Raw genomic sequence first — 14,169 nt, 5'->3', positions numbered from 1 at the left:
TAAAGCACTTTGAATTGCCTTGTTGAAATGTGCTATTAAAATAAACTTGCCTTGCCTTTAACATGTTATCTCTTGGATTCACTATGTTTTGTGGATGCATACATAAATCAAATAACAAAATATCTATATCTTTGGTGGGCCCATAAAATCAACAGAAGATAGTTTTGTACTTGTTTGGTCAGGACATACTTTGTTGCCTGCTTAGGGACCTTTTCCCTCTCCAATACACTTACAATAAATAAATATTAACCAAATGTTCTTACAGTGATGCAAAAATGCTTTTAATTGGTATGACATTTCAGGAGAGTAAAATTAAGTAATAGACAGTTTTTCAGGTAACTATAGGACATTATTTTTTTGTAAAAATACATAATGACAAAAAAAAAACAAAAGAAAGGAAGGATTTTGAGATCTGTGGGACAAAATAATTCATACGTGGGCTTTTTCTCAGCAGAGCTCATTTTGTGATTGTACAATTTACAAAATAGTCATTATGTTGGTAACAGATATTTGGTCATTACATTGAAGTGGGAATTTACAATGAAAGGGACATAAGCATTGTTGATGTGCCAGCCACCGCCCATAGACTATCAGAGGGATTGTGACGCCCTCTAGCGACACCACGGTGGGAACAACGTGATGTGACGTCACCGCGTAACGTGCTTTCGTATTGTGTGTACGGAAGTGTTGCTACTGCCGCTTCTACCCATGGATGTGTGGCTCTGGTCTACCGCTGTTCAACAAATGTAATCTCACACTTCTTCATTTGGAATTAGGCGTTTGTGTTATCAGTTTTCAGGCAGCCACACTGGCGGTTTTCACAGCATTTAATGATTTTCCTTCGTAGAAAGCAGGGGATAGCTTGATTGTTAAATTCACGTTTGACAAAGCGATCCAGAGGAAGTCCAAAATGAGTTCACGGGACGCACTGAGGAATGCGTCAACACTAGCATCTTATAATGTTTTGCTACAGGTGCATGAACACACACAGTTGAGCTATAACTTAACACTGTATCAGTCCAGCGTTTTAAAGTTCAGTAATTATTGTGTTTTGTTGTTAAACGTTTAATAACATGTATTGCTGTTTTTTCAGGTGATGTTCCGTGTCCTCACCTTCTTGCTGAATGCATTCACTCTGCGGTTTGTGTCCAAAGAGCTGATTGGGGTTGTCAATGTCAGGTAAAGATGACAGGTGCTGAGATGGGAGAACAGTGCCACCACATTTCACTGCACCAGCTGCTGTAAGTTTTCTGTGTGTCTGTGTCTTTATTATGCAGGCTCACCCTACTGTACTCCACATTAGTATTTTTATCCAGAGAAGCTTTCCGGAGAGCCTGCCTGAGTGGGGTTTCTGGGGAAAACCACAGTTGGAGACAAGTTATAAACCTGCTATGGCTGACGTGAGTTGGTTTTACAAAATGAATAAGGTATGGGATGTGCGTTTCATCTTTTCTGCTCGGATGTTCTTATCTTTGCCTTTCTTACCTCTCAGGTTGCCTCTGGGTGTGTTATGGGCAGCCTTGCTGGTGTGTGTGTGGCTATGGCTCCTGGAGGTCCCGGACACCGAGACCGTCCCTTACTACGGCCCTGCTGTGGTGTTGTTCGCCTTGTCAGGAGTGCAGGAACTCCTGGCTGAGCCCCTCTGGGTCCTGGCTCAAGCTCACATGTTTGTCCGACTGAAGGTTGTCGCTGAGAGCTTAGCAATGATCGCTAAGTGCAGCATCACAGTGGTGCTGGTGGTGTTTGCCCGTGAATGGGGCCTTTACATCTTCTCTGCAGCTCATGTAAGAAATAAGCTTAAGTCTTCTGCATTATTTATGTAATTGCTTCCTCTGTATGTAACGAGTTTAAGATGTAGGCTTTTCTTAGTTGATGTACACAGGATTCCTGGTGCTGTGCTATGCTGTTTACTTCATTCGTTTCTTGGGCTCTAAAGAAGCAGCCAAGAAGAGTTTTCCTCTGCACCGTGTTGGAGATCTCTTGCCCTGTAGAGCTGATGGAGAGGTAGTAGGGCAGGACAATATATTTATGATCTATCTTCACAAAATGAAACTGATGAGTTACAAGATCTTCATCTGTTCTGTTTATAGCCTCTGGTTGATTGGACTCTGGCCCGGCTCACATGGAGCTTCTTCAAGCAATCCTTCCTGAAGCAGATCCTGACAGAGGGTGAGCGTTATGTCATGACCTTCTTGAACGTCCTCAGCTTTGGAGACCAGGGAGTTTATGACATTGTCAATAATCTGGGCTCCATGGTGGCTCGCTTCATCTTCTTGCCCATCGAGGAGAGCTTCTACATCTTCTTTGGCAAAGTGGTGGAACGAGGACGTGATGTCAAAAGTCAGAAACAGGTGTGAGACAAACACAAACACGTCTTTGTGAACGTCTGGGAAGCAATTGCTGTTGGTTTTACTTCATCGCTGTGGGTTTTGTCTACAGGAAGAAGTTGCCATTGCAGCAGAGGTCCTGGAGTGTCTGCTGAAACTGGTGCTTGTGATTGGTCTGATCATCACAGTGTTTGGGTACGCCTACTCTCACTTGGCTCTGGACATTTATGGCGGCTCTCTACTGAGCAGTGGGGCAGGTAAGTGAGCTACAAACCCACTGATTGTTTTGGATATTTGTGACAGATTCTGTTGTGGTTGTCACAGCTCATTCTTAGTTCCTTTGTTAAAGGTCCCACCTTGCTGCGCTGCTACAGCTGCTATGTTCTCCTGCTCGCTGTAAATGGTGTAACAGAGTGTTTCGTATTTGCTGCCATGAGCCAAGAAGAGGTTGACAAGTAAGAATGCAGATAATGTATACACAGACGTGTACATTCAGTTATTACACATCATGTAACCTGCCAGTTAACACTGTGTTTGTGTTTGTGTTTTGTCCTCAGGTATAACTTGGTGATGCTGGCTCTCTCTGTGTCTTTCCTGTTACTGTCATACGTGCTGACATGGTGGGCCGGCGCTGTGGGCTTCATACTGGCAAACTGCCTTAACATGGGCCTCCGCATTTTGCACAGCCTGCTTTACATACACCGTTACTTCCAGTCCAGTCAGTGGAAACCTCTGCGAGGCCTGTTGCCTTCCCCGCTCCTACTATTGGCCCTTGCTGTCAGTGCCTTTGTCACAGTGCTGTCTGAGGTACAAGACAGTCATGTCACTTCATTTATTATTTCCTTTTTATCTATAAATATTTAACCATTACATTGCAATTTTTTTCCCCCATATAGTCTGTACTGAGTCTTGTACGAGTCAGTGGCCCTAACTTGAGCTTCTTTATTCTGTGGTTTCAGCGTGTGTTCTGCTGCGAGAGCGGCTGGTTGCTAAGGTTGGTCCACATCGCCATAGGTGCCGCGTGTCTGCTCTGTGTGTTTGTAGCTGTTCTTCTCACGGAGACTCAGCTTATTCAGTTTGTGAAGACTCAGCTCTTGCCCCGATACACAAAGAAACAAACTTGAATCAGACCTGAAGCGGGTGTGCTGGACTGGAACAAAGTTTCGCTACAAACCGGAGCTACTGACTGACAGTTAGTGAAAACAACGAGGGAACATCTTTTTAAAATAGACTTGATATGTGTGTATGTGAATGTGTGTGTATATAATGCTGGCATGTTTTTACAGGAGCGTTCCTATGTTGGCACATAGAAGAGTGAACAAACACGTCATTACTGTTTTGGGATCTAATTTTTGTTTTTTTTAATGAAAGTATTTTAAGAAAACAGTTGACATTGCTTACAGAAATACATTGTCATGCACAGTAAAAAAGGCAACCTGATTCACAGTTGTGTGTTATAATCAATGTAATGAAGAAATATGAATTTATAAACTGTAAGCAGCCCAAAGGATCTTTTGTGTGTGTCTGAATGTTGTCAGCTTTTCACCAGGAGGATCTGTTCTTAAGCCTATTTTAAGTGACACATTCCACTAATAACTGGATGTACAGTTGTACTTGATAACATGACATGACTTATAATAATAATAATTACTTTTTCTTATCTCACACCTCATAAAATGTTAGTTCACATAAACCTTTTTTTGACGAGGCAAAGAAGCAGGGAGCAAATCCATTTCCACTGGAAGTTCGTCAGTCAAATTTTTTAAAGCTTAAAAATGTTTGGTGACAGTTTAGTTGCTACAGATGTCTCTTTCTAGAGGGTTCTATGAGTTTGTCATATTTTACTTTATAGGAGCTAAGTAGGTTTGAGTCTAGTGATCATTTGACGTCTTGCTTGGAAACAATTTATAGTTATTTGTTTGATCTGTTCCTCTGAACGAATCCCCGCTGAATTTAGGGTCCCTAAGGGCTGAATAATGATGTAATTATGGAAAATGAGCAGGAAGGGGTGGGAACAGCATTCTTTTGAAGCAGAGCAATGCTTATTCTCCTCTCTGCTCCTTTAAAAAAAAGTAAAATATATCGTTATATGCGAGTCAGGCAAGGTATAAAGTTTGTTGGGAGGTTTGATGAGTCATACCTTTTGAACTTTGTCCAGTGTGCTGGGGTTGCTTATTACCAGTGTCGGAAAGTGGTTTGGCTGCAGGACAGAGGGGGAGGACACGCAGACTTCAGATTTGTCATATTCTTGCACATCTTGGATTTATTTGGAGAAATGTCATGCCACAAGTTGTAGCAGTGATCTCATCATCGCCTAATGAAGCAGCAGAAAGGACAGCAGGGAACATGAGAAAAACCAGAGGCAGGGAGATAGAAAAGAGGAGGAGCCTGTACACTCATTGCGTCATTTATTAGTCTCAAGAACAGATTTATTGTCCACTGGAGAATCACTGCGAGGTTGTATATATATATGCGAGTGTGTGTTGGGCTGGAGACAAAAAGAGAAACAGCAGACAGAGAGGAGAGTTTCTTACAGCATATCTTCAACTGCTCAACCAACATGTCTCAAGTAAGACCACTGGTTTTCTCTCATATTGTCGAATGTCTGCTGACATGAAGAGCCAGAAATCACGGGTGTTTGTTGTTGTGCTTGTTCTTTTTTTACTGCTCTTCAGCCAGGTCAGGAAGAAGATGAACAAATGCAGCGTCCTGAGGTGAGAGAAGAAGACCTGACCGAAGCAAAGTCCAAACTGGGTACGAGTGGGCCAGCAAAGAGCAAGACATTAGAAGTAATGGAGGAGTGCGGTGAGGACGGAAACACACACACACACACACACACACACACACACACGCCTAAATTAATTGATGATTTGACACTAGTCTTACAGATGAAACTGAAAGGAAATGGTCTTGTTTTCTGGATCTGGTTAAGCTAAGATCACATTATGGCAGTGAGTTTGTGTGAGGGGCGGTTCTCATGGTGCTCAAGTTTCCACTCCATGTACAGACAGGAAAGCAGGGTTGTAATGATGGGGGATTCCTGTCAAACAGTGTTTTCTCTCACCCAGTGGAATAAAGTGTGTGTGTTTATATATAGAGCATAGCCACAGTGTTACATAAGCCTTCTTAGTGTCTCATTAACACTGAAATATTCTGATTAATGTTGATTCTCTTCCTTCACAGAGAAAATGGGTAAAGCTGCTCCATCTGTGTTCAGTGGAGTGAGGTCAGGAGCGGAGACTGTTTTGAACACGCGCTCAGCTCGACCAATCAGGAAGTAGCAGGAGACCTTCTGACCATTATTGGAACACCTGTTCTGTGTTAGGGGTTTCAAGATCAGTTTCCAGATGTGCCTGTTTAAAAAAAAATTTTGTTTCAAGATAACCTTTATTTTTTATTTTAAGCTTTTTGTTCTTCGTAAGTCACACTTGTTGCAGTTTAATGTTTCATGATTGCACATATATACAGCTGATTATTAACTTTTGAGAATTTTGTTTTTACTGTTTTTGAAACAGGTATTGACCCCCAGTTTTAGAGAGAAGGTATAATAATGAAGGAACACATGAATGAAAAAATATCTTGGAATTATGCAAATATTGTCTCATCCATCATGTGTTTCTCAGTAGTAAGTGCCAGTAATGTAGTAAACGTCAGGAAAAATGTAATAAACAAATCCATAATTATAAAATAGAACAAAAAGAGCCAATTTGTGTTTTCCTTTATATTCAAAAAATTATTTTAATCAACAAACTGAATGAATAAAACTTAAAATGTATTATAACAAAACTACTACAGTAAATGAGGCAGAGAGTGAGCCATGGTGAAGGGAGTAAAGATGGAAAAATGCAAAGAAACAAAGCATGGTAAAAGGATGGAGAGTCAGTGAACCAAGTCAACCAGGTAATGACAGCGCTGAGAACACCAGCCCTGGGAGTTGTGAATCCAGTTTTATTTCATGAACTTGTGATGCTGGTCTTGGAGGATTTTGGCGGAGGACTTGGCGTCGTAGAACAGCTCGTTGATCTCCTCTACCTGCTCCCTCTCCACGGACTCTTTCCCCTGAACACGGCCCAGCAAGCTGGCTGGTGTCAGCAGCTGTACAGCGTACCTGAGAGGGAAATGACAGCCACTCAGTTTACTGACATATATCCTCTACATTTACAGTGTATGCCAGTTTATGAAACAGAGGAGTGTAAGAGGAGTTGCAGGTCCTAAAAGTATTTTTCTACTTTGAACATTGTCTTTTGAAACTTAAGTTTCAACCTCGATATTACTTGTGTATAACAATAATATATGGTTATGTTTATACGGTTTATTACCATGATTCTTTTAGCACTTGCAATTGACTGGGATGCAACAGCTTGTGTCACAGTGATTTGTCTCGTCTGAAAACAACGGACCTCAACATTCGTAAAGAAGATCTGAATCCTGTTTTTCACAGCCCTTTGCTGTTATTTTTGCAGGCAAATGTGAGACGTTGGTAACACACATGTCTTGTAAACACGAAAGCAAACTGACTGACATATGACAATGTTTTGCAGGAAATGGCGGTGATTGGTCAAAATTGCAAGTTGTGCTGAATTCACAGGGATTTGTTGAATTTAATATATTAATATATTACTAAATATTGTGGTACCTATGAGCCTCATCAGCTGTTGCTATGAAGAGCATGCCAGGGTGATAATCGTTTCAGATGTTAAAAAAGCTTTCTATGGAAAACCTGAACCACTGTGGACGCTCAACATAAGGTTGCTCATTTCTTCACTCTACTCAGTGACTCAGTGTATATCCTTACCTGAGGGTGGTCTTGGTGCCGATCTCTGCCAGGTGTGAAAGAGCTTCCTCGCTGACAGTGATCCCCTCAGTCTGCGCGCGGATTTTGATGATCTACGAACCACACCGTCATTAGCGATATGCGCACAGACGCATACGTCATACATGCAGGCACTTTAACACTCAAGACTCACCTGCTTCATCTCCTGTGGCGTGTACAACATGGTGCGGATTATCATGACTCTGTCCAGCAAGTCCAGGGGAATCCCATGTGGGGAGCTGATGTCCTCTGTCCCCCTGGTGAGCGACAAGTGACTGTTAATACTACAACTCTGACATCACAGCGAGAAAAACGCTCTTTTCTGTTGAATTTTGAGGATTGGGTTTCACTCCAACCTAATTAAACAGTTTCCCCTGTTGGAGGCGAACACAACGATGGGGGCGATGGTGCTCTCGAGTGCCCGATGCAGGTATGTGAAGCATTCGATGTCCAGCATGTGCACCTCGTCCACAAACAGCACACCAGGAACGAGCTCGGCTACGCCTTGGTCAATGTAGCGGTTCACCACCTTGTTGATCTCAGCACGCAGCTTATCTAAAATAGGAGAGAAAATGGGAATGGGTAAACAATAAAAGTCAAATAGTGGTGAAGCCAGCTGGTCCCCGTTTCAGAAACCAGGTTTAACAAACTCTGAGTTTAACCCTGAGCTCTGAGTTGACTAAACCTGAGATGTGAAACTCAGTTTTCGGTTTCAGAAAAGCCAATCAGAATAAGTTCAGTCAACTCTGAGTATGCTGAACCTGACAGAAGCGCGTGCATGGGAATGAAAAAAAGCCTTCATCAATGGACATCCGACACTATGATTCACCATGGCAACGGGTAAATAAAGGCAGAGCCTCCATTTTAATCGGGTGGAGCTAGAAAAGTGCAAACGCACCATGATAGGCTATTTATATTAAAATGCAGGAGTAGAGGAAGGATCAATACGTTAACAATATTAGGTGCATTTTATACAGCATTGCACATTCATCATTTACCACACTGGGATTTCCTTAAGATAAAGTGCTGGAATTCTCATATTGCCCATTACATTCATTTTAAATAGGCTACAGGGCTATTTATTCAGCTGTAACCTAACGGAATAAAATGCCAGTGGCAATAGGTTAACTGAAGATGAAAATATTAGTCGAACAGATTAGACATAGTTTAGGCTATAGCATACTCATGAACCTGTGATTGTAAAGCCACAGTCCGACTCAGTAGGTTAGCTTATCAATGTTTTTTTTTGCAGTGGAAAATGTATCAAGGTTCAAACTGACTGTGAAGCTTTAGAGGTCTATTTTACATTAATAAAATCATTTCATATTTTATGAAATGCTATAAAAACACATCGACTATGCAGCTAGTAATGAAATACTCACTTTTAAACTACATTTATTTGTTTCAGCTGCACCACAGTCATCCTCACTCAGAAATAGTCACATTATCTCCAGTATGATAACTACGATAGGAATGTTCCAATCAGTGCAACTACAAAATGAAAGGTTACTGTTCATTGATCAGTTTTGTACAGATTAGTTTAAACAGTGATTACTGCAGCAATGTGGCTCACGGTAAGTGTTTTTGTGCAACTGTTGCCAACCTGACAGCTGCCTTAATATCCACGGAGTCACTGTGTTATAAAGAAGGACAGTCTAGCTTATGGATTTTATTCTGTGCCGAGGATAAATCCATGATGTCCAAAGATAACTCTCTGTCCATACATCGATGACAGATTGATCATAAAATCGGTCAAAAAACTAATAGCCTATCTAACCGTGATATCGATATTTCTAAAGACGTAATTGCGTTCCAATATGTGCTTTGATATCAACAGTATGAATGAGGAAATGTCAGACTGCCGCTTCAGGCTCCGCAGGAGGGGAGGTGTCAGAGAGAAACTCAGTGTTTGTTGAAGTAAACCTCCTCTCGAGATTAGGTTCACAGCATAAGTTACTGATCTAGACTTTATCTGATCTTGGTCTCTGAAACCAAAAACCCAGTTTCCCTCATTTGGGCTTAACATACTCAGAGTTTTCACTAAATCTGCTTTCTGAAACAGGGCCCAGGTGATGTGAGCTGGGAAGTTCTCAGGTTTTCTCTACCTGTGATTTCTGTCTTTTTGGGTTTCATCAGTTGTCCCATCATGGAGAGAATGTCCTGGCCTCCCTGCAATCCAATAATGAACAATTATGTTCAAAAACATAGGGGTTAACTCTATTTTGGAGGACGTAAACAACAGCTATTAACAGCTATAACTTACAGGACATTTGCAGTTACATACCTGGGGTCTGGCATTTGCAATGTCCAGGTCGTGCAGTGTGACATCTTGAACTATCTCCTTCTTTTTGTGGACATCCCCCTTGGGCAGCGGCACATACTCCTCAGCCTCCAGGTCAAACTCTGTAGCAAAAGTGTCACAGCGACCTTGTCTCTGCAAAGACACAGCAACACCAAAATGTGTTAATATAATACATTTTAAAATCTACCCACCGTTTAACAAAAATTAAGGTCTCACGTTGCTCCGGCCAACAGTGAAACAAAAGACAGCACAGGGGAGGAGGGAGAGCAGGTGTGTGACTGAACCCAGCGCCAGCCCATCTCAGAGAGGAGGGCATGTGGCTGAGGGATGAAAGACTTTCAGAGGGCAGGTCATGATACGGCTGTCAACAGTAACAAATGTGTCGTCCAGCCCTCCTCCTTTGGCCTCTGACTTGAGCCGGCCTACGCTCCCCCCGGCCCACCTGCACCGATTAAAAGGAGCCATCATCGCAGCCTGTCAACACAGCCCACAAGCCCCGCTGCTGGAAAAGAGGTATTGTGGGAGATGTAGAGATAAGAGGGAGCATGAAGAGCTGCAGGAATGAGAGAGGCTCATTCCAGAGTGCAGCAGAAATGCAGCAGAGCTGAAAGGGATGAAAAAATGCCACCATGAAGGACTGAAGAGGACATGCAAGACAGAAAACACCCAACTTTGATTTAACCAAATATTTCTTACAATTTGTATTTGAAATGTTTCATTTGTGTGCTTGTGAAGCAATTCAGTGAATTATAAGTGCATTATGCACATCTCTTGCTACTTTAAGATGTGAAGGAGTAACACATGAAAGTAATACAGCAATACCTTGACAGCTCCACTGTTGGCTTCAATGTAGATGACATCTCCCACTTCCACACGCTCTTTCTGAAGACTCTCATAAATACTGGGGTCCAGCTAAGGAAACAAGAGATTTTTAAATAAGACACTGTGCTATACCTTGTTCATCAGTGTTATTACAGCACGTTATACTTGAAATTTCCAAGGGATATTACATCTGATTATAAAGCCATCTCCACAATTGTTCAGTGACATTTTAAAAAGATATTTAAAAAAATGTAACAAACAATAAAATACAGTTTGCCAGGATACTCATGGGGAGGAAGAAAATGTAGTTTTCTTATCAATGTTCAGGTATGAGTTTTGCAACAGAAACAGATAAAACAAATCAGACTTAGACCAAACCTGGATGCAGGATACCGGTTATTGCTAGGTGTAAAGATATAACCATATAAGTTTTTAACCAAATGTGAAGTACCTTGAGAATTTCAAATGAAAGACGATTGAAAAAAGAAAGAAAGATTATAGATCTAAGTCTGACCTTGAGCTGCTTCGTGCCTTTTCCCGTCTTCAGACCGATGATGACGTGGCTGATGGTTTTCCCGTAGCCACCCATGGGATTCTCAGTCTCACAGGGGGTCAGCTCTGTCACCTCCCCTTCATACACCTCCTTTGTTTCTTTGATACGCAGTCCTGAATGTGGGCGACATCACAGTCATGCACACGCACGCACAGTACAGAGTGAGAACTCAATCAGGCCTTTATAATCCTGACTGAACCAAGCTGCCACATCCTTCAGTCTACCAAACAATACATTTTATTACAGAGAGAGATAGAGCTCATGTGTGCCTGTGCACATGAAATGTCTGGGCATCATCTAGTGTAACATGACCACACTCTTGTTTCTCTTTCATGCAGCCCGTGGCACTGAGTATGAGCAGCACACAGGTGGCTGATCCGTTGTGGTGAGGGTCAGAAAGCAATGCTTAAGACAGGTGTGTCACGGCATGGTTATTGATGGAGTGATGACAACTTCAAAATGAAACCCCCTACCCCTCTGTGGATCCTGTTCTAGGGGAGGAGCAAAGGTGCTGATGACCACCTCTCCCTCTACCTAAGCTCCATTTCCTTCCCTGCGACAGGTACCATCAGCAGTCATGCAGACCCCTTCCCCCTCTCCAGCCTTACTTCCTTCTCAACACCAGTCTCACAAATCCGCTGTTTTGCCTTTCAGCTCATGAGATCAGTGTGTGCAGGACACCGTGCCCTTTCTGCTCAAGGACTCCTCACTGAGGGAATGAGTTGAACATATACGGTCATTTTACACTAAGGGATATTTTTCTCATTTAGCGAGGTTTTGAAACAGCTTTTTTTGAGACACACACACACACACTTTTCAATAGAGCATCCCAGTCCAAAGTCTGAGCAATTACATGACTTTTAAAATCTGCATTTCTTTATTTTAACATTTTCTTACTCTTGTTGTGACTTTCGTTTTCAATAAACTGTTTGCCAGTAGCCGTACGTTTATTTGCCACATTACAACAGGCTGTAAAGTGAAATTTAGTTTGTAACCACCTTCTGCCACACAGCACACAATATACAGTAATATAAATGCAACCATAAAGAAGGGACACAAAATAAACTATATATTTAATGCACTTGTGCGTAACCAATCATGAAATGTTCACAACTGCTATCTCATACACCAACCTCGTTCACAGTGAATTGTATAATGGCCAATGCGCCAAATAATATTTAAGTGACACTCACCAATGGCCCTTCTGAAATTCTCCATCAGTACTTCTGTTTTTTTAATCTCAGATGAGTAGACCTCACTGCCAACCATGGGGCAAAAAGGTACCTTGTTTCCCAACTCCTGTGCTACAGCCAAGGCGAGGGCAGTCTGATGGAAGGAGAGGTAAGAAAGGGAATTTAAGAGCAACAGTTTGCAGGAACAACAGAAGCCACAGTGAATTACGATTTACTGCTGCTAGTGAATGAAAACTGCACACTTACCTTCCCTGTGCCAGGTGGCCCTGCCAGTAATACTGCCCTTCCTGCCATCTTCTTTGAGCGGATCAGCTCGACAATGATCCCACAAGCCTGGAGAGTGAAAAAATATATAGTACCATTATATAGACATACAATGATACAGTGCCCACAAGACTTAACTGCAACGCGAATACCCCTGAGTTGAGCTCTGTGTTGTAAGAATTGACTTTAAAGCGGGTGTTTTTGAAGTTTTTTAGTTAAAATATCCCCAGGTGTGCTGGACTAATGTAAAAACACGTTAGTCAACACATTTGCCATGGTTGGAGTCATACTCCATGACTGCAAGAAATGTAAACTGCGAGTTTACGCCTGTGATTTTTGTCCTTGCCATTAAAGTTAATTCAAGAGAACCAGTGCACTTGAGGTTGTGCATTTCACACTAAGTTTATACTTACATACTGAAATCAAGCAATGGCAGTAGTACCTGCTGTAGCTCCAGCAATTTCCAATCTCTGCCATATCCCCATTGTACATTTTAACCCCAGGTCAATATGTACGTGTGCTACTATATTGGCATAGTGCAAATACAAAAATCTGCTCTCTTGCATCTAAAATCTTTGCAGTTGTGAAACAGGCAAACTGACAGCAATACTGCCCCGGTGACTTTAGTATTCAAGTATCCCTACAAACAGTCAGGTGTCTCCTTAGCCTGGAAATCAGCGCGTCAAGACCTGGGCCGGTTTCACAAAGATAGATCTGACTATGGCTTAGATATAGTAGATACTCAGATTTCAGATAGACATCTAAATCAGACCGTTGCACAAAGCACTGAAGACTGAGTATCTTAAGTAGGACTACACTTTAATGATTTCTGGGTAAAATAAGACAAAACAACAAAAATGGCAGATTGTGTAGGCGCATTCCAACCACTCAGTGCACTTTACCCCAGTGGAAAACATGTGATTAATGAAGCAGTATAATAGTTATATTGACATTTTACTTGGAAAATTTAGTGGAGAGTGTGGTAACAAAAAGATTGATTTGGGAAAAAAAACTGCGACAACAGTAAACAGCGTTAACTCTAACGTTGAACAGAGCATCAAAGATAATAATAATAATAATAATAATAATAATCTTTATTTGTAGAGCACTTTTCAAAAACAAGTTACAAAGTGCTTTAACAAGTGTAAAGACAATAATACCCAAAAAACAATAATACAAAAACAATACAAGATAAAGAAAAGACTAAAATACACGTTTAAGATAAATATAAAATTAGTAAAATAGAATAAAAGGGATAAAATAAAGTCCAATAAGATCGAGAAAGGCTCTCCTATAAAAGTATGTTTTAAGAAGGGACTGACTCAGCTGACCTGATTTCCTCGGGCAGGCTGTTCCAGAGCCTCGGGGCCCTGACAGCAAAGGCTCTGTCCCCTTTAGTTTTCAGTCGAGACTCTGGAACAGATAGCAGACCTCTGCCCGAGGATCTCAAGGTACATGCTGGTGTGTATGGGACTAAAAGTTCAGAAATATAACAAGGCGAGAGGCCATGAAGAGCTTTAAAAGTAATCAATAGAATTTTAAAGTCAATTCTAAAACATACTGGGAGCCAGTGTAATGAAGCTAAAATAGGAGTAATGTGGTCAAATTTCTTTGTTCTGGTTAAAAGCCTGGCAGCTGAGTTCTGGACAGTCTGGAGTCGATCAATAGATTTTTGGGTTAAACAGGTTAAAAGGCTGTTGCAATAATCCAGGCGTGATGAGATGAAGGCGTGTAAAATGGTCTCGGTGTCCTTAAAAGTTAACATAGATTGAATTTTTGCTATATTTCTAAGTTGATAAAAAACATGATTGAACAAGCTTTGTGGTGTGCTGCTCGAAATTTAAATTACTATCAAACCAAACACCAAGGTTCTTTGCCACAGGCTTAATGTGATT

At 41.5% G+C, this 14,169-nt stretch overlaps 3 protein-coding genes across 4 annotated transcripts in view; 2 read left to right on the top strand and 1 right to left on the bottom strand.

Moving 5' to 3' along the window:
• Positions 1 to 664: 664 nt before the first annotated feature.
• rft1 (RFT1 homolog) lies at positions 665 to 3,837 on the top strand. 2 transcript variants are annotated; one of them, XM_046076504.1, is made up of 11 exons: positions 665 to 746; positions 848 to 973; positions 1,094 to 1,179; positions 1,278 to 1,400; positions 1,493 to 1,784; positions 1,870 to 2,004; positions 2,091 to 2,351; positions 2,440 to 2,584; positions 2,677 to 2,782; positions 2,885 to 3,134; positions 3,287 to 3,837. In XM_046076504.1, the coding sequence occupies exons 2-11, from the start codon at positions 911 to 913 to the stop codon at positions 3,449 to 3,451; spliced, it is 1,626 nt and encodes a 541-aa protein (XP_045932460.1). In that variant the 5' UTR covers positions 665 to 746; positions 848 to 910; the 3' UTR covers positions 3,452 to 3,837. The 2 variants fall into 2 exon arrangements, with proteins under 2 accessions (XP_045932460.1, XP_045932459.1); XM_046076503.1 differs by having other exon boundaries at positions 692 to 973.
• Positions 3,838 to 4,737: 900 nt separating this feature from the next.
• Positions 4,738 to 6,633, top strand: mustn1a (musculoskeletal, embryonic nuclear protein 1a). Its single transcript, XM_046075506.1, has 3 exons — positions 4,738 to 4,896; positions 5,003 to 5,132; positions 5,511 to 6,633. Exons 1-3 carry the CDS (start codon positions 4,798 to 4,800, stop codon positions 5,606 to 5,608), a joined length of 327 nt encoding a protein of 108 aa, XP_045931462.1. The 5' UTR covers positions 4,738 to 4,797; the 3' UTR covers positions 5,609 to 6,633.
• Positions 6,040 to 14,169, bottom strand: part of ruvbl1 (RuvB-like AAA ATPase 1) — a 10,237-nt gene continuing 2,107 nt past the window's right edge. Inside the window, exons 2-11 of the mRNA XM_046075502.1 lie at positions 12,257 to 12,343; positions 12,011 to 12,143; positions 10,779 to 10,930; positions 10,265 to 10,354; positions 9,425 to 9,574; positions 9,246 to 9,309; positions 7,497 to 7,695; positions 7,295 to 7,397; positions 7,123 to 7,214; positions 6,040 to 6,435 (exon numbers count right to left, since the gene is read on the bottom strand). Of these exons, the coding sequence (XP_045931458.1) occupies positions 6,276 to 6,435; positions 7,123 to 7,214; positions 7,295 to 7,397; positions 7,497 to 7,695; positions 9,246 to 9,309; positions 9,425 to 9,574; positions 10,265 to 10,354; positions 10,779 to 10,930; positions 12,011 to 12,143; positions 12,257 to 12,343 (1,230 nt within the window). The 3' untranslated portion in view covers positions 6,040 to 6,275. The remainder of the gene's footprint in view (positions 6,436 to 7,122; positions 7,215 to 7,294; positions 7,398 to 7,496; positions 7,696 to 9,245; positions 9,310 to 9,424; positions 9,575 to 10,264; positions 10,355 to 10,778; positions 10,931 to 12,010; positions 12,144 to 12,256; positions 12,344 to 14,169) is intronic.

The sequence above is a fragment of the Micropterus dolomieu genome, linkage group LG18 (genome assembly GCF_021292245.1).
Source record: "Micropterus dolomieu isolate WLL.071019.BEF.003 ecotype Adirondacks linkage group LG18, ASM2129224v1, whole genome shotgun sequence".
NCBI classification, from domain to species: domain Eukaryota; kingdom Metazoa; phylum Chordata; class Actinopteri; order Centrarchiformes; family Centrarchidae; genus Micropterus; species Micropterus dolomieu.
The sequence above is the reverse complement of the archived record's forward strand: the minus strand, read 5'-3'. Positions and strand labels throughout refer to the sequence as shown.